At 36.3% G+C, this 22,452-nt stretch overlaps 1 protein-coding gene across 1 annotated transcript in view; it reads left to right on the top strand.

Annotated features, from left to right (window-relative positions):
* The first annotated feature begins 4,354 nt into the window (after positions 1 to 4,354).
* gbe1a (glucan (1,4-alpha-), branching enzyme 1a) overlaps positions 4,355 to 22,452 on the top strand; it is a 193,540-nt gene continuing 175,442 nt past the window's right edge. Inside the window, exon 1 of the mRNA XM_067397121.1 lies at positions 4,355 to 4,452. Within this exon, the coding sequence (XP_067253222.1) occupies positions 4,355 to 4,452 (98 nt within the window). The remainder of the gene's footprint in view (positions 4,453 to 22,452) is intronic.

Genomic DNA, 22,452 nt, shown 5'->3' with positions numbered 1-22,452 from the left:
ACAAACATGTCCAGATTACTCACTGAAACAGTCAAGGATGCACGAGGCAACCATCATTGCAATCGCAATGCAAAGAAACAGAATGGAAGTACTGACTTTCTATTGCATTTACTACAATGTTGTAACTCTGCCTGTCGGTCAACGTGATTTTGCCAAGACATGTTCCTGGATCAACATATTTTGTTGATCCTGCACAACATTCTTGTTTGAACATTTAGTGCTAACCCTACCCATAACTTACCACTAAAATCAGAGGGAAATGATATGTGAATAAGAATGGTGCAGAAGACCCTAACCATCATTGTAAGCCTGAACTTAACATAAACTGTAAATTTGTCCCTCAAATCTGATTGCTTGATCGGAATGTTGTTCCAGGATAAACAAAGATGATGATCCAAATCACGTTCAAACAAATATATGCAAGTTACTTTACATGAAAGCGCAAAGAAAGCATGCAACACAAGCAGCCCCCATAAAGTATCATTTGAAAATTCTCCCCAAAAGTTGAATTCCCCTGAAAGTGATTGTATAAACAGAAGACATATTAAATCTCAGAAAAAGAAAAATGTTTAACACAAAAAAGGTGTTGAATCTTTGGATGAATTATGTCACATGGCTGATTCAAAGCCACACAAAATCCTGCTTAATCTTTATCTCTCTCTCGATTCCTTTCTGCCTTTTGTATCCATCTATAAATCTATTCCATTTAATATTTACAACCGCAAATACGCATAACTCTAGCAGGCTGTGACCGAGAGAAAACAGTGAGGACAAAATACATACGCACCTCAATAGATAAACAATAATCTCCTGTCATTTATTACAGTTAGAGCTATCAAAGCATGTTATCCCATATGCCTTCTGCTTCCACATGCTTAAAACACATGGAAAGATGCGAGACAGCAAATTAATCATACTGAAATTCACATTATTTAAACGTTAAGTATATAAATTGGCAATATCTATCTATCTATCTATCTATCTATCTATCTATCTATCTATCTATCTATCTATCTATCTATCTATCTATCTATCTATCTATCTATCTATCTATCTATCTATCTATCTATCTATCTATCTTGTTTGATGCTCTGCTGTGGTAGCACTGTATCATGGCAAAGACAGCTTCAGGCTAGAAATAAATACAAACAAGTTTGATCATATTTTCTGATTACTATAAAAAAACATAAAGGTAAACAAACAAATAATGCAGTAAAGGTGGTGAAATGTTAGGTTGAGAATGAAAATGAATGGAATACTCCCCCTGGTGGATAAACCAACAAGTGATTATTATGTGTGCTTGTGGATCGGGAGGGATTTGACAGCCTTCAGCCTGAGCTTCTACTGATATTGAATTCATCACAAAGGAGTGAACAACAGCGCTGAAGCAACAGTGGCACGTTCTACGGAAGAGCTGAAATCCATATTTATAAAATGATATCCAGATCACATACATACAATACTTGATATCCATACAATCTGAAGGATAAATAATATTTTATTTAAAAAAAACAAAAAATAAAAAAGTTGTTGCTTGACTGAAATCTATACACTATAATAGGCTGTAATTTTAAAATTGATTAAATATATTAGGTTAAATGACAAAATAACATCATTTCATATATTTGTTAAAAAAAATATATTATATTATAAATGTATTCTGCACTCCATTATGCAAATTATGTTAAGTGGCTCAGTGGTTTATTTTCTGTGTCACGGGACCAGAATTTAATTTAGAAAACATGCATATCTGTTACCGACAGCAAAAGAAACACTATATGCTCAGTGTTTATTGGAAAGCGCCATTCCCTTACTGTGCATTTCAATAATCAAACACAAGTCTACAATAACATTGCTATGGAAATCTACATGTCACTTTCAAGGTGGACACATTGGTTTAAAGACCTTGTCAGAACCTGATGTGAGGAATAAGTAACCCTCGACCACTTATCCACGGTTAAATATGTAAATCCAACCATGTGTATGCAAATCCTGACATGTAAATGCATCATTGAGCTACTTAATGTAGTGATTACAAAAATAGGGTCCATTACAGCAACAGAATGACATGAGATCTGAAAAGTACTCCATTATTAGTCCCCACATCAAAAGACTTCAAGAGTAAGTCATTTTAAGAGTTCTTTTAGTTTTAACTAAACTATCTTTTACAGACGAACTAAGCTGTATCTCTCGTCCTCCATGTCTAAGGGTCTGTCTGAGTGAGTATGTCTGGGTGAGGTCTTGTTTGACTAGTCTCTAGGGAAGATACTGGAAGGAAATGTCTTCAACGCGATGTGGCAACATGGCCCCGGGGGTCATGTGACAGCTCTAAAATGGCCTTTTGATTCCGATTCACAGCCCATAATAACCCCGCTACCAGATCTAAGGCTCTTTTATGTAGCCTCGGCAACCCTACCCTGGGAATTTGCGCTACCGTCTTGTCCTCTCGCTGCATTTCACAAGGGAAAACTATACCGCCGAGAGAAAAAGCAAGAAATGGCAAAGAGAGATGCTTTGTGTGCATATTCTTCATAACATCATAAGTCACTCTTCTTTCCCAGTCTCAGAAAAACAGTCAGGAAATACCTCGGCTCCTCCAGGCGAAGTTATTGCACACAATAAAGGTAAGAATGTAGATCCAAGGAGCCAGGGATAGACAAATCACAGCACCTCCTTTTTTGCTCATTTAAGAGCCAAAGAGATCGAAGGAGCCACCTCAGATACAAAACGGCATGAGAAAACAACTGAAACTAGAAAAAAACACCCTATGGACATGTGGTGTAATACTTGTCTTAAGCCATATGGGCATATCATTGTATAGCACATCCGATTTATTTATGATTCTCTTTTCAACAGCAACCCTATCCAAATTTAAAATAAGACATATGTACTAATTTATGGTATTCATGCAGTATGAATAGGGCTTACCTGGTTGAGGACTAAAGGACTGCTTTATTCATTGATTATACATTCTGAAGATTACTCAGATAATCCCTCTGTCAAAAGACATGTGCCTTTCCATTTAACTGAAAGAATTTTCTTTTTGATGCATAATGGAGCCGAACCCCATTCTGTGCTGCTGAGAGTATGTGGAGAAAATGTCTACAATACTCTTTATGTTCCTGAAGCGGTTTTCATCCAGATGCTGCCATCGTTCCCAATGTGGGCTGAATAAACAGTGGGATGACCTATGACCCCAGGCTTTATGATCTCATAAGCTCAAATCCAGTTTGTAGTCGAGCTGGCCATACACCTGTGTGCATTTATTTCAAGCATTACACTTCAGTGGACTCAAGTCTTATCTCACCTAAGAATGTCTAGTGTGTGACAAAGACAGAAAGTCAACAGCCATATAATATTTTCTTTGTATTTGTATCTTGTTTGAGTATGTGAAGGTGTATGATTGTAAAATTTTGTATAATAATAATAATAATATAAAAGTAACCATTAACTTTATTTTTTAAGATTTTCTACAATGTATACAAAATTTGTGATATGAAAGTGTATATTTGAGGTTCTTTAGTTCATTTGTGATCTAATTTTTTCTTAATTAATACAATGTCATAAAACTGCATAATTATAAAGCAATTTTAAATGTCATACATACTGTACAGTATTCTTTCAATTGCAGAAAATCACTGAATTTAACAGAGCTTATCAGACATTACACACACAAATACATATATTCATTCTAAAAATCAAGTAGTCTAGCCATGAAGAAAAAAGGACTAAAATTAAAAATAAATAATATAAAAATAACAGCACAACCTGATCATTATTTTCAGTCATGAAGGCCTTATTGTCTTAATTAAATAAAAGTCTCCAAATCTTGTAACATGACAACAAAATGGCTTACCGCATCTTTTAAAAAAAAAATTATATGATTTTAATTCATTTATAAGACTTTTTTTTTATATAAATAATAATGAAACTTCATGCCAAACTACTTAAGCTAACCTTTTATTATTATTTTAACATTTTAACCTTTTAATAATGTTTTTCCCTTCCAATCTTCCAATCTCTGGACAGTTACAATGCTACACATACATACAGACATACAGAACTACTACTACTTGATATACAGAAAAGCCAAGCCAAAACTGTAACTGTCAACTTTAAATTCTAAAAAACTGCACAAACACTGAAAGAAAAGGCCACGTTTGTTGCCAGTGAAGAAATGTGTTTTATATGAAAGAGGGCCTGTTCTGCTCCGAGCGCTGACTGGATTGGGCATCAGGCCAAGGTGGATTGGTCGTGAGTTTGCGAAGCCTACAGAGACGCTCCCCACCTCCCTTAAGTCTTGAGCAAGAGATGCCAGTATACCGCTTCTATTAAAACGCTGAGAGCCACAGCAATGTCGGATTTAATAACTGATGAGACTTTACCAAACCTCAAAGCGTTTCTACAGGCAGATCCGTATATACGACACTATGAGGGAGAGCTGCGCAAAAGGTAAGCATAACTAAAATGCGACCTACCTAGTTACTTAGTTTTATTGCTCGTTTTATGCATTTATTTACTCCATTTGATAGAATTTTCCATCAAAATGATGCATTTAGATACCTAATTCATACCCGGCCGTGCGTGTTGCTCTTCTCGTCGCTCAGGTGGAGTTCGTGGAACTCCAATCAGAAAGCTGTGTCTCTTTCACGTGCTGCACGTTCATGCACGCATTACCCACACTATTAATGGTGCGTTCAAGTCGTCCTGGGAAGTTCGTATTTATGTTTTGGAAAGTCGTCCACTTAGCGACTGTATTGAAAATGACTACTTACGTTGCCAGGACGACTGTTTTGTACATTGTAATGGATTATAAAGTCACAAGCTGGATGTACATTATCCCTTACATCATAGGACCTTAATTTCAAATGAAACAGGTGATAAAAAGATCATATTATTTTGTATAACTCAAGACTCGACTCGGACTCGTGACAAAAGACTCCAGACTTGACTTAGACTCGAGTGATAAAGACTTCAGACTTGACTTGGACTCCAGATAAAAGACTCGTAAACATCTCTGTTTTTTTTTTTTAAAAAATTGGACTTAAACGCAGTCACTTTCGTTGGAGCAAGATGGCAGTGTACATTCTCTTAACTAGGCCTACATAAAAATATTAATTTCTGAAGCCACTGTAAACTTTGTTACAGATTATATTGTTATATTACAATGCTATTATATTTTGTGCAGTGAATTAGCTTATGTCACTGCTAAATAGCCTACCTATAAATGTTGTTGTATTCCACCATGTTTCTCACTGTCTCATAAAGGATGGAGAAAGAGTTAGTCACAATTAAATAAAAAATTGACAGTTATTTTATATCGAAAATTGCAGTATTTATTATGAAAGAATTTTCCTTGCATAAAAAAAAAAATTATATATATATATATATATATATATATATATATATATATATATATATATATAATTTTTTTTTTTTTTTTTTTTTTTTTATAAATTCATGTGTTCTCATAATCTTTTATCAAAATAACTTCCCCAAAAATAACTGGCAGTAACATCTCATCTGTTTTCTTATTACGTTTTTATTGGGGCGAGGGCAGGACAACCTGTCACATGAAATCGCAGCAATAGCAAACCACAATGATGCAATCAATTCCCGATGGACAAAATCAAGTCCCTGCCTACATTTTTCATGTTTGAAAAGCCGTTGCACTTGGATATACAATACATCAAAATAGGGAAGAAAAGACAAATGATTACTCCTGTTCTATGCTGTATTCATCTATATACGCTGACTAGTCATTCTAGATGTTAAAATATTACAATCAATGAGGTTGTTAATTCATTCAAAATGTAAATTTTGTCATAATTTACTCACTTCCATGTCATTCCAAACCCACACTGTCATATTTTGCTGAAATATTGCTTAATTTTAATTGAATGTGAACCATTCCATTTTAATGCTTATAAAAGCCTAAATGTTGTCTATCTTTGGTTCTCGTTGACCAGACTATAACCCTCAGTGTCTCTGCTCACTTCCGTAATAATTTGGGATTGATGTACTAGCATTTGCCATATACAGTAAGTGTGAGTCACTTTACTGTGACAGTCATGGATTCCAGACTTTTTTTTATTATTAATGTTCATATAGAGCTCATAGTGAAAATATGGGACTGTCAGCTAGTCCAGTAGACAGAGAAAGCAGCTAATTGGCCAGAGCTTGTGAAAACAGGGTGAGATGGCACACAGAGAGACAGCATCTGAGCTTGGCAGGTTTCCCCCATACCACCAGCCAGTCGTCATACCTTGTTAAAATTCACTTTAATGTCTAGAGCATCTCAGACAGACACATACGCACACACACTCGTGCACGCACCTGAGACTTCCATGGGATGGTTTTTGTGAGGCTGGGAGACAGAAAGTGAAAATTAAGTCAGGCATTGTCAGCAGAATATTGTCGCAGGGGGTTTCAGTTCATGACGAGGGTTTGACAGTAAACTTTCCTAGAAAAAATGCTTGTGTGAAGTATATGCAAATGCACTTTGCTGTTCGAAGTATCCTTATCCCCATTTAAAATTTCACATTTTTCTTACAGCTTTATGCCTATAGGAAAGGTTTTGTGGACAAAACGTAATATATTTAAATCAGGGTTATTGACTGATTGTCAATTGATCACGGTACTTGTGTGCATTTATTTCAATGGTGATCATTATATGTGCATGTTTTTCAGTTGTTTATATCCACTTGCCATCAGATTAGCTATTAAAGTCAACTGAAGTCAATGTGAGAAGAAATGTCATAAAGTTTTAAAAATAGTTTACAAAAAATAGCAAAATAGTTTATTTTAATACATACAGTATAAATACACATACTTAAATATAATATAAAAATAATGATTTCTTGGTAGTTAGGAAGTAAATTTTTACTTTGAGTGCAAGAAGCCCTGGTGAATGTATAGTTGCAGGGATGTTTTTGTATGCATTTTATTTTATGATAAATAAACTAAGTACTGGAATGGAGAGTGAACTGTGGATGAGAGCTGTGCAGGAGAAAACATTGCTGCTCTATAACAGGATTTGCCATGGATGACAACCACAGCAAACACACAGCAACACATTAAAAACTTCAAATTCCAGTGTGACATCGCCTCTCATTATATCACATACACCTGCACTTGTTTGAATGAAAAGGCTCTGAGCCTGTTATGCAGCACTGACTGTTATGGATCCTGACTATGTGCAACGGAAATATCAAGAAAAAATATAATATAAATAATTAATTATTATTATTAGAAAATAATACATACCATATATTCTATTAAATTATAGGCACTAATCAATTAAATAAAAGCATAAAACCCAATGTAAGCCTCAACATTTTTTCCTGACTTAGTGTTAGTAATGCATTACAAGTAACACAAGTTATGTAATCAGATTACTTTCCCTTAGTAACTAGTACAGTAACACATTACTTTTAAATTTACAACAAAATATCTGAGTTACTTTTTCAAATAAGTAACACAAGTTATTTTGTTTTTCCATTTAAAGATTAACACGTCTCCTGAACCCATGTTGAGGGAAGTAAGTGCAGAGGAGTTGTGTGTGCTGTGTAAACATGATGGTTATGTGAGCATGCATTTACTCATCTCACTTGCACAAAAAAAGATTCACTATCCCTCAAAATGAATAAAACATTGAAATGCAAATTCAGAATATCACTCAAACCTGTAATAATTAAATGTTAAATTACACAAATAGACTTTATGTATTTAATCTCACTTTATTAACCAATGTCTTTTGCTTCTGACCTTTAATGATCCAATTCAACCATTCAAATAAGCAAAAATTACTTTAGATAAACATCACATTTATGTTTCAATTTTATTTGTTTTTATTGCTGAAGTAAGTATTGAACATTCTTATCCTGTGTGCCATTATTGTTCAATTCAGAATGGCAGCACAGCTGAAAGTTTTGTTTGAGCTGTGCCCTCTGTACAAGCATGAATTTGCATTTCCTTCAGCCTGAAGGCCCTTTCATACTGAACGCGAAAATTCATCATGAATGTTCGGCACGATGATGCTCTTAAATCAAAACAATTATTCTATATGGAGCCTTTCACACTTGTTGCGAACACACACAGCACGAAAAAGCAAGTTTTCTTTTTTTCTTGACCTGTGTGTGGATTTTTTTCCCCCGTCGCTCCGCGATGAAACGGGTTGTCCAATTATATTTGAGCTTTAGGTCACATGCCTGGAGCAGCTGCTGTTGCACAGTAGAGCAAGTGTGACTGAGGAAGAGTGGTGGCGCCATTCCGAAAACAAATGATAAGCAGATTTAGCGTTCAGTCCATTATAAAACATACAAAGAATGCACGTCTGCCCATTATCAAATCAAACCCTACTTCAGATCATATCAGAAGTTATTACAATAACTCGACGATGGATTAAAGTGCGTTTTGAGTAAAGACATTAATAATCATCTAAATTTTGAAATGTAGCTTGATGGTAATTGTACCTCTAATTATATTTTATAATGTATTCTTGTAAGCATTATAGATAGTTTGTGTTTCTAATGTACAGTAGTAACTTTATACATCTTAATTTAATGCTTTATATTATGCAGCGGACGATGTTAAAGTCATATATGAGACATGTACATGAGGACAAATGCATTTTTGATTGACACCACTTAGGGCTGCACGATATATCGCATGAGATTGTCACGTGCATTTCGTCAGTAAAGCCAGTTCCCTGATTGCCGCTAAATCGCCATCACCTGCTTTCAAATGGAGCGGCATTTAATAGACAGAGCCGTAGATCACTGACAAACCACGCAATATCGCTTTCATAACGCAGATGAATCGCCTTCGATAATGAACGCGATATTGCGTGGCTTGTCAGTGATCTACGGCTCTGTCTATTAAATGTCGCGAAATGCGCGTGACAATCTCATGCGATATATCGTGCAGCCCTAACACCACTTAGCGTGCAGGCGTGAATTAGCAGAAGATGATCAGGCGTTTCTCGTTCGGTGTGAAAGGTCCATTCTTCCGCAATTCGCCTCGCTTTTTCATGTCGTGTTCAGTGTGAAAGGGCCTTGAGGCTTATTCATTTCACTTTTGGTGCAAAAATTTAAAAACAAACAGCCCAGGTGAGAAAAAGTAACGCAAAAGTTACGCAAGACTTTATTTTCCATAGAAAGTAACACAATTAGTTACTTTTTAGGGAGTAATGCAATCTTGTAATGAATTACTTTTAAAAGTAACTTTCCCCACTTACTATCTGATAGACTGAGAGCACTTATAGACTTTACTTACTTTACCTCGTAGATACTTCCCTTCTAAGATGGAAGCTTTTAAGGTTAAGAGAGTTTTTTCAGTTTTTTGTTACTTCTGAGGACCAGGTGTGGCAGAGACACCTCTACCCTAGTGAGAGTCATTACATCCTGATATATCTCTATTTCAGCCCTGCATGCAATGTTGTATTTATTGCTTTAGAAATGAATCAGTTTGATTGATTGCCTTCATCACTGATAATGGCCTCTTTTCTCTTGGGGGCCAGAGATGATGCTGTTGGCACTTTTAAAGAGCCTGTCAGTCATTATGTTCACTGTACATAAAGTAGAGAGAGTTAAAAGATGATGTGGTGGCCTCTGATATGTGGCGTCCTTACGTGTACATCACAGTTTACATTTTGTTCATGAGTTAGCCAGGTCTAAATCCACCCCTGACCTTTGTACAAAATTGGCCCAGAATTTCATTTTTTAGGGGCCAACCTGGTAATTGTTGTTTTTTTCCTCTTCCTCTCATAAGTAAACATGTCATACCACCTTTGCCTTCTGCCAACAGAGAACCACTAATTTTTTGCTGCCTCATTTATTCTTGCCTTCTTAATATTCCCTTCCTCTGACCATGTTTTTGAAAAGGTTCATTTCTATTCAGAATGGTGCACCCAGGGGACTGGATAAGTGCAAAGCATAAATGGGGTGGGAAACAAAAAGCAAAAGTAATGTTATTTAGAGTATAAGATTTGAATAAGATGGCATACACCAATTAAGCCCATTCTGCTGCTGGTGGCACTCGTGAGGAATGCATAAATGGGTTTCTTCCTGAACTCCTGTACGCATGTAAAACTTTTTTCATTAAACTTCAAAACGTGCAGTCAGGCGTTCACACGGGGACTCAGAATTGGTTATGAGGTGGTCTCTGTCTGTGATATTTATGAGCAGCGTTTGGTTAGTTGGCACAGGTAGCAGCATGTCAAGCACTGTCAAGCCACACACACGTTTTTCCCTCTGGCGAAACACATTGTGAAATGCAGGTGGTGGTTGTTTATCTGTGAGCTTTTTCTTTGCCATTTTACAGCCTCTATATTTTAAATGTTCTGAAAGATTGATTAAAACAAGAGGTTGGGTTTGTATGTTAATCATGTTACATTTTTACTGGGAGGGCCGTAGGGGTGATTCTAGGGCTCACAGGTCTAGGGGAGCCCACACGGATTACTGTAGGGTATAAATAATTATGTGTTTTTGCATAAATAATGTTTCCCACAAACCTTGCTTTGTGTGATATTAGTTAATGATGGTACTGAGTTTTATTCAGTTCTGTAATATATAATAAGGATGGGATTTGAAAATGACAAAATAGGGTTGCACACACAAAAGTGACAATTTATCAAGAAAAAAAAAAGAAAATTGTGAGAACATTTTTGAATAGTCAAATTGTAACATTTATGAACTTTAACAATACGTTGTGACAAAGTCACATTGTGATGAACAAAGTTGCACTTATGAGATATAAAGTCAGGTTGCATCATGATTTAAATATTGAAACAATGTCACATTGTGAGATTTAAAGGCCCGTTCACACCGAAAATGATAACTATAAAGATAATGATATTTCTAGACATGGTTCTAAATATTAAAGAATAGCACTGTCCACACCACAGCAATAACAATAACGATATAGAGAAACAATATCGATGGGATGACTTTCAGAATAATTTTTTTTCCAGCTGTTGAATGATAAAACACTGACAGCCAATCAGAATCTGTTCTAATTTAAGGCTTGGACATTTAAAATGGCAGACGACATTGTGGAGTAGTTAATTGCCGAGGTCCAGAAAAAGCCAAGTCAACCCCACTTTTCAAGGCTACTTTAAAGAAAATAGATAACATTATGTGAAAAACATACGGCCATACCCTCGGAATAAATGGTGAGAAGTATTAACGATATATGCCAGGCTATCAAACAGTGTACAATACAATTACCTCAGGTATCCAGCGCTAGTTTCGACAACATTTTTACTTTGAAGTTGCAGGGAAAATGACTAGGTGTTGTTTTTATTCCACTATATTGACTTTGTCCGCTAAATTCACTGTTAGATTAGATTGATTACGCTTAGCTATTCACTCAAAACATAGCATGCTGAGGACATCTGCTGGTTAAAGCAGTGTAAATGCAACAAGAGCAGCAAAAACCTGAATAACATGAATAAACAGAACGTTATCGTTCGTTGGTGTGGACGCAAATATAGTTATCATTATAGTTATCTTTATAGTCATCGTTCTTGGTTTGAATGGGCCTAAAAAAAGTTGTAATTACAAGAAACAAAAAAAAGTGAGATTTAAAAGACAATTATGAGGGAAATAAAAAATACTAACAAACAATTGTTAGTAAAAAGTTTGCAAGATAAAGTCACAATGTGAGAAGTCCTAATATAAGAAAAAAAGTCCTAATATAAGAAAAAGTTACATTTGCAATATATTACAAATGTCAAGGAACACAGAAATCATTGCTGTAGTTCTTTGTACATAACATAACATATCCAATTACTGTACTTCGTAAAGATTTTTTTTTTTTTTTTTTTTATCATTTGATTAATGCTGTTTTGCTACAGGTGAAAGTTGGAGTCTTGTGGTGCTGGAGTGATACTAGGGAACTATTGAGCTTATGAATTTATGAGGCCGCCTTGTCTGCAAGATTATTACATGAATACCTGCTGTTGCGGAGTGTCTAAGACTTATTATTAATCTCTTTCTACAGTGGGAACATTAGCTGTAGTGCAAAATCAGTCCCATTTATTGCAATTGCATGGAAAGAGTGGTACATTATTCAAAATGTATATATATTTTTTTGTATTCCAAAGAAGAATAAGAAAGAACAAATTCATACAGGTTTAGAAGGACATGAGATGTTTTTTTGTTTTTTTTTTTCTTTGCAACTAAACTTTTTTTTTTAACATGCAGTTGAGTTGATCAGTCTCAGTGCTTTTGCAAAGCCACTGTGATGGACTGAAGGGTGAAGGAAGACAGAGGCATTTGATATTATTGCACGAACCCAGAGCAATTTTTGGACTTGAGTTTCTTGCTTAAGGGCACACAACACTGGTCAGGGATAGACACTATAGGGAGCCAGCAGCCCTCCAGTGCTACGCCGGCATTTGCCACTATGCTGCTTCGCACCAATAATCAAGTCATGGATGTTGAGCTCTCGCACACTGCACCACACCATTATTATTCATGAGCTTGTTTTCCCTTTGTCTTTGCTTTTGCCTTTAAGAAGCCCCAGGTAAAGATTCACCTGGACCATTCCACCCTGTGCTGAAGAAAATAGCATTTGGTCAGATAATAACTTGGCGTATGGATTTGTATCATCAGCTTCCTGCGGTTACATCCTGATTGGAGGCTGTTTATTCCCTCTTGGACATTTCAAGGGCTGATTGTTTTTTTGCTTCTGCTAAAGTCATAGAAGACACTGCATGAAGATACTTGGTCCTTTATTGCATTGCATTATTTCAGTTTAGTTTCGTTTTTAGCACAAACCGGCCCATAATAAAGAAAAAATCCAAATGAGTTTTGCTCCATCTTAATTATTTGTAATGCTAATTTTATAGCTTTCTACCCTTTGTTTAGCTCTTTTATTTACAAAAAGAAATTAATCTGCATCTCCCACATGAACATCCTTGATCGATGTGCTTGGAGCCTTTGTACTAACCACTAAACCACAGCTTCAGTAAGAGTTTTAGTTCCAAGGTGTGTCCTCGTATCATATATATATATATATAAACACAGTCAATATCCTAGACTGGCTGAGTCAGGCAAAGGCTTAGTCCCTGATGGCAAATCCAGGAGACAAAAACAGGCTTTGTGTCCTCATCCTTCTTCTTTAATTGGTTAAATAAATGGTTAAGATGTGGTTTGTGTTGTTTCTCTGCCTCTCTGTCTCTGGCTTTCTAATTCATAATAGGGTGCTGCTTCAACTTTTAGTATCTTGTTTGTTTCATTATGTGGTGGAAATTACATATTGAATATTTTTAGTGATAAAATTGTCTTGGCCTAATTTCATAGCTAGCATTTTATATATCATAAATATAATAAAAATAATATTTTTGCATATTTTGACTAAATCTAAATATTATAAATAAAATATTATTATTATTATTATTATTATTATTATTTTGGTCTTCTAATTATATAGTTTATAAGTTACTTATAGTGAAGTAATTGTATGCCCTTATAATATGTTGTGTGTCCTTAAAATTGTAACAATGTATGCAGGAGAACCAAAGAAGGCAGAATCAGGTTATCAAAAATTCAGAGACTTTAATTCAACTCAAAGGCAAACGGACAGTGCAAACACATCTCCAGTGTTGCCAACTGCTTTCAATTGAAAGTAGCTAAAACTGGTAGCTAAATGTCACTAGATGACATCATAATGCCAAATTCATTGATCTATATAAATATGAATTGAGATCAGTGGGCAAAATAAGAATCTAGATAAGGTTTGTCCAAGAACTTGCTAGATTTGTCGCTAAACTTTTGAAAAAAGTCTCAAAAGTAGTGGGGAACTCGCTAATAGTGACAAAATCCCTAAATTGGCAACACTGCACATTTATAGACAAAAGAGACTGGACAAAGAGTGCAGGGTATAGCCAAAGAATATACACTAACAAGAAGCGACAGTCAATAGAATGTTGCATTGCAACACCGGCGCCCAGCAGCAGCCCTGCTTTTCCGCCATTTTGTGGTGAAAGCAAGTCGGCAGTCCACTAGTTTCTATGGCAATATCAGCTGCTTTGTTAAAAAAAATGTACATCAAAGCCAAAATCCAACCTGAATGATGACAACACACAATAAAATACTATCACTAGTGATCATCAAATCTTTTTAACTGTTTATTTTACAGACTTTGTGTTTAAGTCTTCCACTTTTTTCACAAAACCTTTGCTCTCTCAGTTTGGGTTAAAATTCTTTAAAAGATCTAGTATTAGCATTATAAACACTGAATTAATACCAACATATGAAATTAAATTAAGGACATGCATCAGAAAATTTGGGAATGTTGGACAATATATATGAATATAGCTTAATATAGCAGAATGTCTGTTAAAGCAAAAGTGTCCAAAAGTGGGAATTATGCGATAATGGACAGTGATCCATTAAAATGTACAATATATAGGCCTATATTTCAATTCAGACCTAGTGATACTATTATTATTATTATTACTCCATTAGGTCTGAAATATATTGTTCGCTGTAAACATGATGATCTTAAATTTATTAATTCTTAATTTACTATTAAAGGTGCCCTAGAATGCTTTTTCACAAGATGTAATACAAGTCTAAGGTGTCCACTGAATGTGTCTGTGAAGTTTCAGCTCAAAATACCCCGTAGATTTTTTTTTAAATTAATTTTTGTAACTGCCTATTTTGGGGCATCATTAAATATGCGGCGATTCAGGCTGCTTCCCCTTTAAATCCTCGCGCTCCCCGCCCCGAGCTCGCGACTCTAATACATTGCATAAACAAAGTACACACAGCTAATACAACCCTCAAAATGGAGCTTCACAAAATGTTAGTCATGCATGCTGCATGCATGCATCAGATCATGTAAGTACAGTATTTATTTGGATGTTTACATGTGATTCTGAATGAGTTAGAGGCTGTGCTCCGTGGCTAAAGCTAACATTACACACTGTTTGAGAGATTTATAAAGAATGAAGTTGTGTTTATGAATTATACAGACTGCAAGTGTTTAAAAATGAAAATAGCGACGGCTCTTGTCTCCGTGAATACAGTAAGAAACAATGGTAACTTTAACCACATTTAACAGTACATTAGCAACATGCTAACGAAACATTTAGAAAGACAATTTACAAATATCACTAAAAATATCATGATATCATGGATCATGTCAGTTATTATTGCTCCATCTGCCATTTTTCGCTATTGTCCTTGCTTACTTACCTAGTCTGATGATTCAGCTGTGCACAGATCCAGACATTAATACTGCCTTGTCTAATGTCTTGAACATGGGCTGGCATATGCAGATATTGGGGGCGCACATATTAATGATCCTGACTGTTGTGTCACAGTTGGTGTTAAGTTTAGATTGACCTGTCTTTTGCACAAATCAAATTTACATAAGAAGGAGGAAACAATGGTGTTTGAGACTCACTGTATGTCATTTCCATGTACAGAACTCTAATTATTTAATTATGCTGAGGTAAATTCAATTTTCAATTTTAGGGCATGTTTAATAAATGTTTAAAGTTGCATAAAATGGAAATACTCAATAAAGTAGGCTAATTATGTTACCTTAGATGGTTGAATGGTTGGATTCCACAACTGGTAAAATAAAAAATATATAAGACAATACATCATTTACTGTAGGAGCCATACAATTTACAGGTGACTTAATTTAAAAAAAAACTGTTCTATCGCGCTTTGATTGGCAGTGAAATGCAAGATGTGAAGGATTCTATGGTCCAGTTAGTATTTTCACCCCATAATGGCGGCCGTGCTACCGGAGCGCCATCTAGTGGCTGTTACCCAAAAATTATATAAGTGTCGCCTCTTGGGTTCTATACTCTTTGGTATAGCGAAGGTAAATCATAGACAGAAACAAGATGATTAATGACGAACAGCTGAAACAACTAATCTAACAGGAACAAATCAAAATACAAACTAAAAGTCCAAACACAGGATGAAACGTGACAATAATGTTATTGTAGGGTAGACTGGGTACAGTTGGTATACTTTTTGCTTTTTCCGTTACCACACCAAAACTAGGGACTGAAAAGAAGTGATTTTTCATATGACATTTCCTTTACTTGTCTACTAAAATATTAATAATTATTAAAACATTGAACAGTAATGGCAAACAGCGATACAATATTTAATTTCAGTTCATCATTTTAACAGTTGAAAAGATGAGTAACAGTAAAAAACATTGAACAATTGCAAACAGCAATAATAAAACAGATGAAATCTATTAACTTGTGATCTTACATCCTGCAACTAAACTGCATGTGCCGCAATATTCTATAGTGCGGGTACATTTGGAACATTGTGTCTCACCTGTATCCCGCTGACCACCTCAAACATTTCTCTTGATTTTACGATGACACAAAGTCATGCAATATGTCAGTGTTTAGAGCACAGATTAAGGTTTACGAAAATAGTGAAGTGAAAAAATGACCTTAGAAAAAAAACTTTCGCTGATATCTTCGGACTGGAGAAGCGCATGTACTTCAAATTTCCCATGATCAAAAAGAGCGCTAATACGCATGTGCGAAGCAAATATCACAGATCAGACTTGTTGCGTACGCAAGTTATTTAAGGTGTTTCAACTGTACCCCTGTACGAACTGTACCTGGTCTACCCTACTTTTGTTTTAACTGCGCTCCATACGTAGTGAAACGACATTTCATTCCACTGCATACCACAATATGACTGGAAAGACAATAAACCTTCTTTAATCTCTAATCTAAAAAAATTTATTTAAAAATGATATTAAATGGTTGATGCTTGTTTTAGTCTTTGTTTAGATTTTTTTTCAAACCTAATGATTAATTTATTTATGATGCAGTTTTATATTTTGATTGCAGGTCTAGGCCAAATTGTAAAACAATAAAATCTTTACATTTAAAAATTTGAAAAGTAGCAAAAAAATACACCGTTCAAAAGTTTGGCATCATTAGATTTTCTTTTAAAGAAAATTTTCTTCTTTTAAAGAAATTAATATTTTTTATTTAGCAAGGATGAATTAAATTGATTAAAACTGAGTATTTCAAATAAATGCTGTTCTTGTGAATTTTCTATTCATCAAAGAATCCTGATGATCCTGAACACTTTATAATGTACTTGCAGTGTAATACCCACAATAGTACTGAGTAGTGTAAGGTAACTACATGGGCTAAATTCAGGTTTAGGAGTAGATTCAGGGTTAGTACCTAGTTATTACCCAGTTAGTGTCATTACTACATTACTACAGTAATAGTTAATGTTCATGTGAAACGGGACTGTAAAATAAAGTGCTACCATTACAGCTGTCAACATTAATAATAGTTTTCGGAGCTCCAAATCAGCTTATTAGAATGATTTCTGATGGATCATGTGATACTGAAGACTGGAGTAATGATGCTGAAAATTCAGCTTTGCATCACAGGAACAAATTACATTTGAAAATATCCAAATAGAAAACTTATTTGAAATATTTGATATTAATGTTTTTTTTTTTACTGTATTTTTGATCAAATACATGCAGCATTGGTGAGAATAAGAGACTTACAACATTAAAGGGTTAGTTCACCTAAAAATGTCATTAATTACTCACCCTCATGTCGTTCCAAACTCGTAAGACCTTTGTTCATCTTCAGAGCACAAATTAAGATAATTTTGATTAAATCCAATTTTTTTTTTTTCCCATAGAAAGCAATGTAATTACCACATTCAAGGTCGAGAAAAGTATAAAAACATTGTTAAAACAGTTAACGTGACTACAGTGGTTCAAAAACAAAACAAAAATAACAACTGTATTCAACAATTTTGTCTCTCCCTTATCAGTCTCCTACGCTATTTACATTGTATAGACAACGCAGGCTTCCGTGTTCTACGTCAGAACGCCGGCTCCTGCGTCAGCATCACATGCATGTGTCGTGTTGCTCACATGAACAGCGTCAGCCAATACTGAGTCGGCGTTCTGACATAGAACGTGGAAGTGCTGCACTGTCTGTACAACATAAACAGTGTATGAGACTGATAGGAAGAGATGAAATTGTTGAATAAAGTCATTATTTTTGTTTTGTTTTTGCACACAAAAATATTTTCGTTGCTTCATAACATTAAGGTTGAACCACTGTAGTCACGTTGAATATTTTAACAGTGTCTTTACTGCTTTTCTGGACCTTGAATGTGGTAATTACGTTGCTTTCTATTGGAGATAAAAAAAACTCTTGGATTTTATCAAAACTATCTTAATTTGTGTTCTGAAGATGAACGAAGGTCTTACTGATTTGGAACGACATGAGTGTGATTGATTAATGACACATTTTGGGGTGAACTAACCCTTTAAGAAATCTTTGCAAAAGTGTAAATGATTAGCAAAGCATGCTAAAAAGTTTTCAAAGCAAAGTAACAAGTAAACAAAGTTTAACAAAGTGCCCTGGGTTAAAGAAACAACCAATATTTAACAAAAATGACGACTTATACCTCTTAGCTTACCATCTTACACTGCAGATATTAAACCATCAGCACTTCCCGTTTCTCTTGAGTCCTTGTTTACCTCATTCCACTCCAAAGCTAAACTATGCTTTTGAGTTTTGGTTTTGACGCCTCTGGGTGTACACAAGAGAGCCTCTAAAGCTTTGAAAGACCCTCTGTGATTCTTTTATGGTCATGCAGGGACGCCAGGGGCAGAAATGAGAGGTATTTGCTGCCATGTGTTTTCATCCGCGTGTAAGTGAGCTATCTGTGCGAAAAGCGCTGTGTCATGATGAGTCAGCTCACCCCGGGGCTGTTAGCGAAGAAGATGAGACGTGCGTGAGCGCCCTCGCTCTTCTAACAATCTCTCTCGAGCTCCCCACGCTCACCCTCTGAGGCGTCCCCGTTCAACGAGCGTGGCCGTTCTCTAAAACGTGCTTTCAAGAGCATAGGATCGAATGGTCAAGTGTAGCCTCTTTAAAAACTGACCGGAGCAGCATGCACCACTTTGTGGCTGCTCCTGGCTGCCTTGAATCATTGTTATTACAGAACGGCAGAAAGCTTGTTATTATATCCGCAATGGCAGGCTGCAACGTTTCCCACGTCCCCTCCCTCTCCTCTGCACCTCCAGCAGGGTCGAGCTGAGCGCCGATTCTTTCGGAGCTTGAGTCCGTTTGACCACCGGACTGAGTAAGTAATGGCCTGCTGAAAGGATTTGTTCAGGGGGCGATTAAGTTGCTCCTTCTGCTCTATGGGGGTCATATTTTCCCTTTTGTATCCAGCCGGATTGGCAGACGTCTAAAAAAAGCCTGGTGGATCTCAGTGTGTGGCCCATCAGAAGTACGGTCTTAAGGCCGTGAAATAACCACTTTTAAAGCTTGCTTGTTTTTTTTTTTTTTTATCTTCTTTTCTGCAGCTTTGTGGAATATTAATTCTGCTTCTTTTGTCAGCTATTCCATAAAAGCATTCCATAAACATCAGGTTTTTCGATCGTCACAGTCCAGGAAAGCTAGGCGAGTACATTTGCTCATTCACCTGACAGGTTGTGACTGTACATCTGTGACTGTGGCTGTTAACTGTCAAACCGGTAATCGGTCGAGTGGTTTGGTCATTTATGTTTATCTGGGAATCATCAGGAAGAGATTCTGCCTGTTTTTCCTTTTGTCTGTCTGTCTGTTTTCTTTTTCCCCATCTCTCTCGCTCTCTATCTATGTGATTAGAGCAGTGTTTGAGAGGCCACTTGACGGCACCCATCACCCTGTTGTTCCTCAAGTTTTAATGAGCACTTTAAACTCCCAGAGGAACCCAAATGAGCGGTTCCCATCGGTAATTATTCCTAACACTGCCATGAATATGCACACAGAAGTCCCAGCTGGACCCAACACTCTTTACATTCAAACACCAGCTCAAGCCCAGAGGTCTCAATCTTTTACCTTAGTTACACACCATTTAAAATGAATGGACAAGCATGGAAAATGGCAAACAAGGGAAATATGTAGAATAATTATCCTTTTTTTTTTTTTTTGTCGTCACTATACCTAATTGTCTGATCATGATTTAAGTGTTTGGAGACAAAGATGTTTATAGCATTTTTGAGAAAAAAAAATATGTAATTGATTGCAATGTAGTACTTTAAGTATCACACAATTTTGATGCTTAGTAACAGATGTGGACTGTTTGGGTCAGCAATTGCTATGGGTATTGCCCTTTTGACTTTCCTAAAACAATTCTTTTCTAAATCAGTTAACTTCACATTTCATCTTTTGAGATTAAATTCTGAATTTATGAAGTGGGAAATTCACACACAAAAAAAATATTGTTCTAATTGTTCAAAGTAAGAATGTGCATTAAGCCACTTAACCAGAGACCGAGGTGCCATTAAGCATTAGCACAATTAGAGTCTATCAGGTAGAAACGTCAATTAACAGTACGGAGGAGGACACAGATCTCTGCTCATTTTTTCAGTTGAGTGAGCAGATACGAGCAGTGTTGTGCTAAAAAACTGGCAAAATACTTGAAAATGTCAAGCCACAAATAAGATGTTTTGTTTTTCTTTTTCCTCAGTATTTCACACTATTCAAACAGACATTAAAATACATTTTAACAAATCAGTCAGAGATTTGATTCATTGGGGTTTCATTTATTCACCATTGAGAACACGTCCACACTTTGTGGTCTGTCATCCCGACATAATAGGACTATGTTGAAAATATAGATTTGTCGATTTTAATCTATTCTGTAAGGGTCTAACGATTCACACATTTTTTCAATGCACTGCTTACAAATCCCGATGATGCATAGCATTGATCTTGAAACATCTGCGGCCGAAAAATTAAGCAGCTAACTTGTTGCTGGCTGCCCTATCAGGCAAAGACTTTGCAGGCAGCATAGTAATTAATCGCTAGAAATGATATCAAAAGTGGAAAACGTTGGCCATCTTTTATTTATTTTTAGCTCAACTGTCACAGAATGGAAATCACTGGATGGTGGGATATCACAGGCAGCGTAGGATGCATCTATGCTGCTTTCAAAAATCGATCAGATGAGGTATCTCAAAAGACAGGAAGAGAAGCTAACATTAGATTCAAACTTAGATGCCTTCCTACCTTACAATGCATCCTCCGAAGGCAGCATTTTTCAGTTTTCGGACCTAACATTGGATTCAACTGTGCCTTGATGCCTTCCTACCTTGGAATGCATCCTCTGAAGGCAGAATTTTTCAGTTTTCGGATACAGCCCATGGCCCCCTATATCCTTAAATAAGGCACCAAATGCAGAGCCACCCAGCCATACGTCACAGCCGTCTGGGGACAGCAGCAACAGGGCAGCAGTCTCATGCTGCGTTCCAGACTTGCTGGAACAAATAGCAGTCTCATGCTGTTTGTTCCAGACAAACAAACAGCACGTGCAGAGACCGAGGTCATGCATAGCGTCTATGAACGGAGACGCTCTGAGAAGGAAGAAACTCGTAACCATGTAAATAAAGCGTTGTGCTTCACCCTATTTATCTATTCACTATTTATTTAATGGAATTGCAGCCATTGTGAATTCACAATATATGTTATATTATCATTTTAAATGGTTTAAATACATCACGCAGCCTTAGAAAACGGTCAAATAATGCGGTTTGTGGATTCTCATTCATGGAATGCACCACTTCTGGTATTTTGCCGGCTAATGCACAGGCAAATTGCAATCAAGGATTTTTTAAAAATTGAGTACTCGAATTGAATTGAGGAATAAACCTATTTGAATTGAATCGAGGAATAAACCAGCAGTCTGAGAATGGCAGCATCAGCGTCAGACCGAAGTTAGGGTGGTGCTGACGATACTGTATCCCCACCCTTCCCTTTACTATAACTATAAGCTCTGCCTTAACGAATGCCCAACCCACCCAACCAATAAACCTATACCTTGATGATGCTTATAAGCTCCACCCCAGCACCGGTCTGATGCAGTATTCCATGTGAAGTTGGACCTGGGAATATCCCAAATTACATGTCTGAAGTGGGATTTTGGTGCTGGGGTGGAGCTTATAAGCGTCATCAAGGTATAGGTTTATTGGTTGGGTTGGGTTGGGTGGGGTTTTGGGGATACAGTATCGTCAGCACCACCCTAACTTCGGTCTGACACTGGCGCTGTTGTCCTCAGACTGCTGTGACGTGTGGTTCCGCAGTTAGAAATATCTCAATATTTGGGAGGACAGCCATTTGTAGTGGTTTCCGAAACCATAGTGGAAGGTATCGAGAGCACTCATTCAATCCTGTTATCGAGTGCACTCATACAATCCCACAATACACCATAATTACAAGTGTACAACTGTTGTATGCTCAACAGATAGAGAATATATAATTTACTATGAGAGTCGTGGACCAAATGAATACCCGCATCTGACCAGAAGATGGCACCTGCAGCTGAATCATCCATCCATCCATTTCCCAAACCACTGGTCCAAATAATTTTTAAACAGCAAACACAAACTATGCAAAAGTGGCAGCCCTTCCGGCGC

This window comes from Chanodichthys erythropterus, chromosome 10, assembly GCF_024489055.1.
Source record: "Chanodichthys erythropterus isolate Z2021 chromosome 10, ASM2448905v1, whole genome shotgun sequence".
Taxonomy (NCBI): domain Eukaryota; kingdom Metazoa; phylum Chordata; class Actinopteri; order Cypriniformes; family Xenocyprididae; genus Chanodichthys; species Chanodichthys erythropterus.
This window is presented reverse-complemented; position numbering and strand designations above follow the sequence as displayed.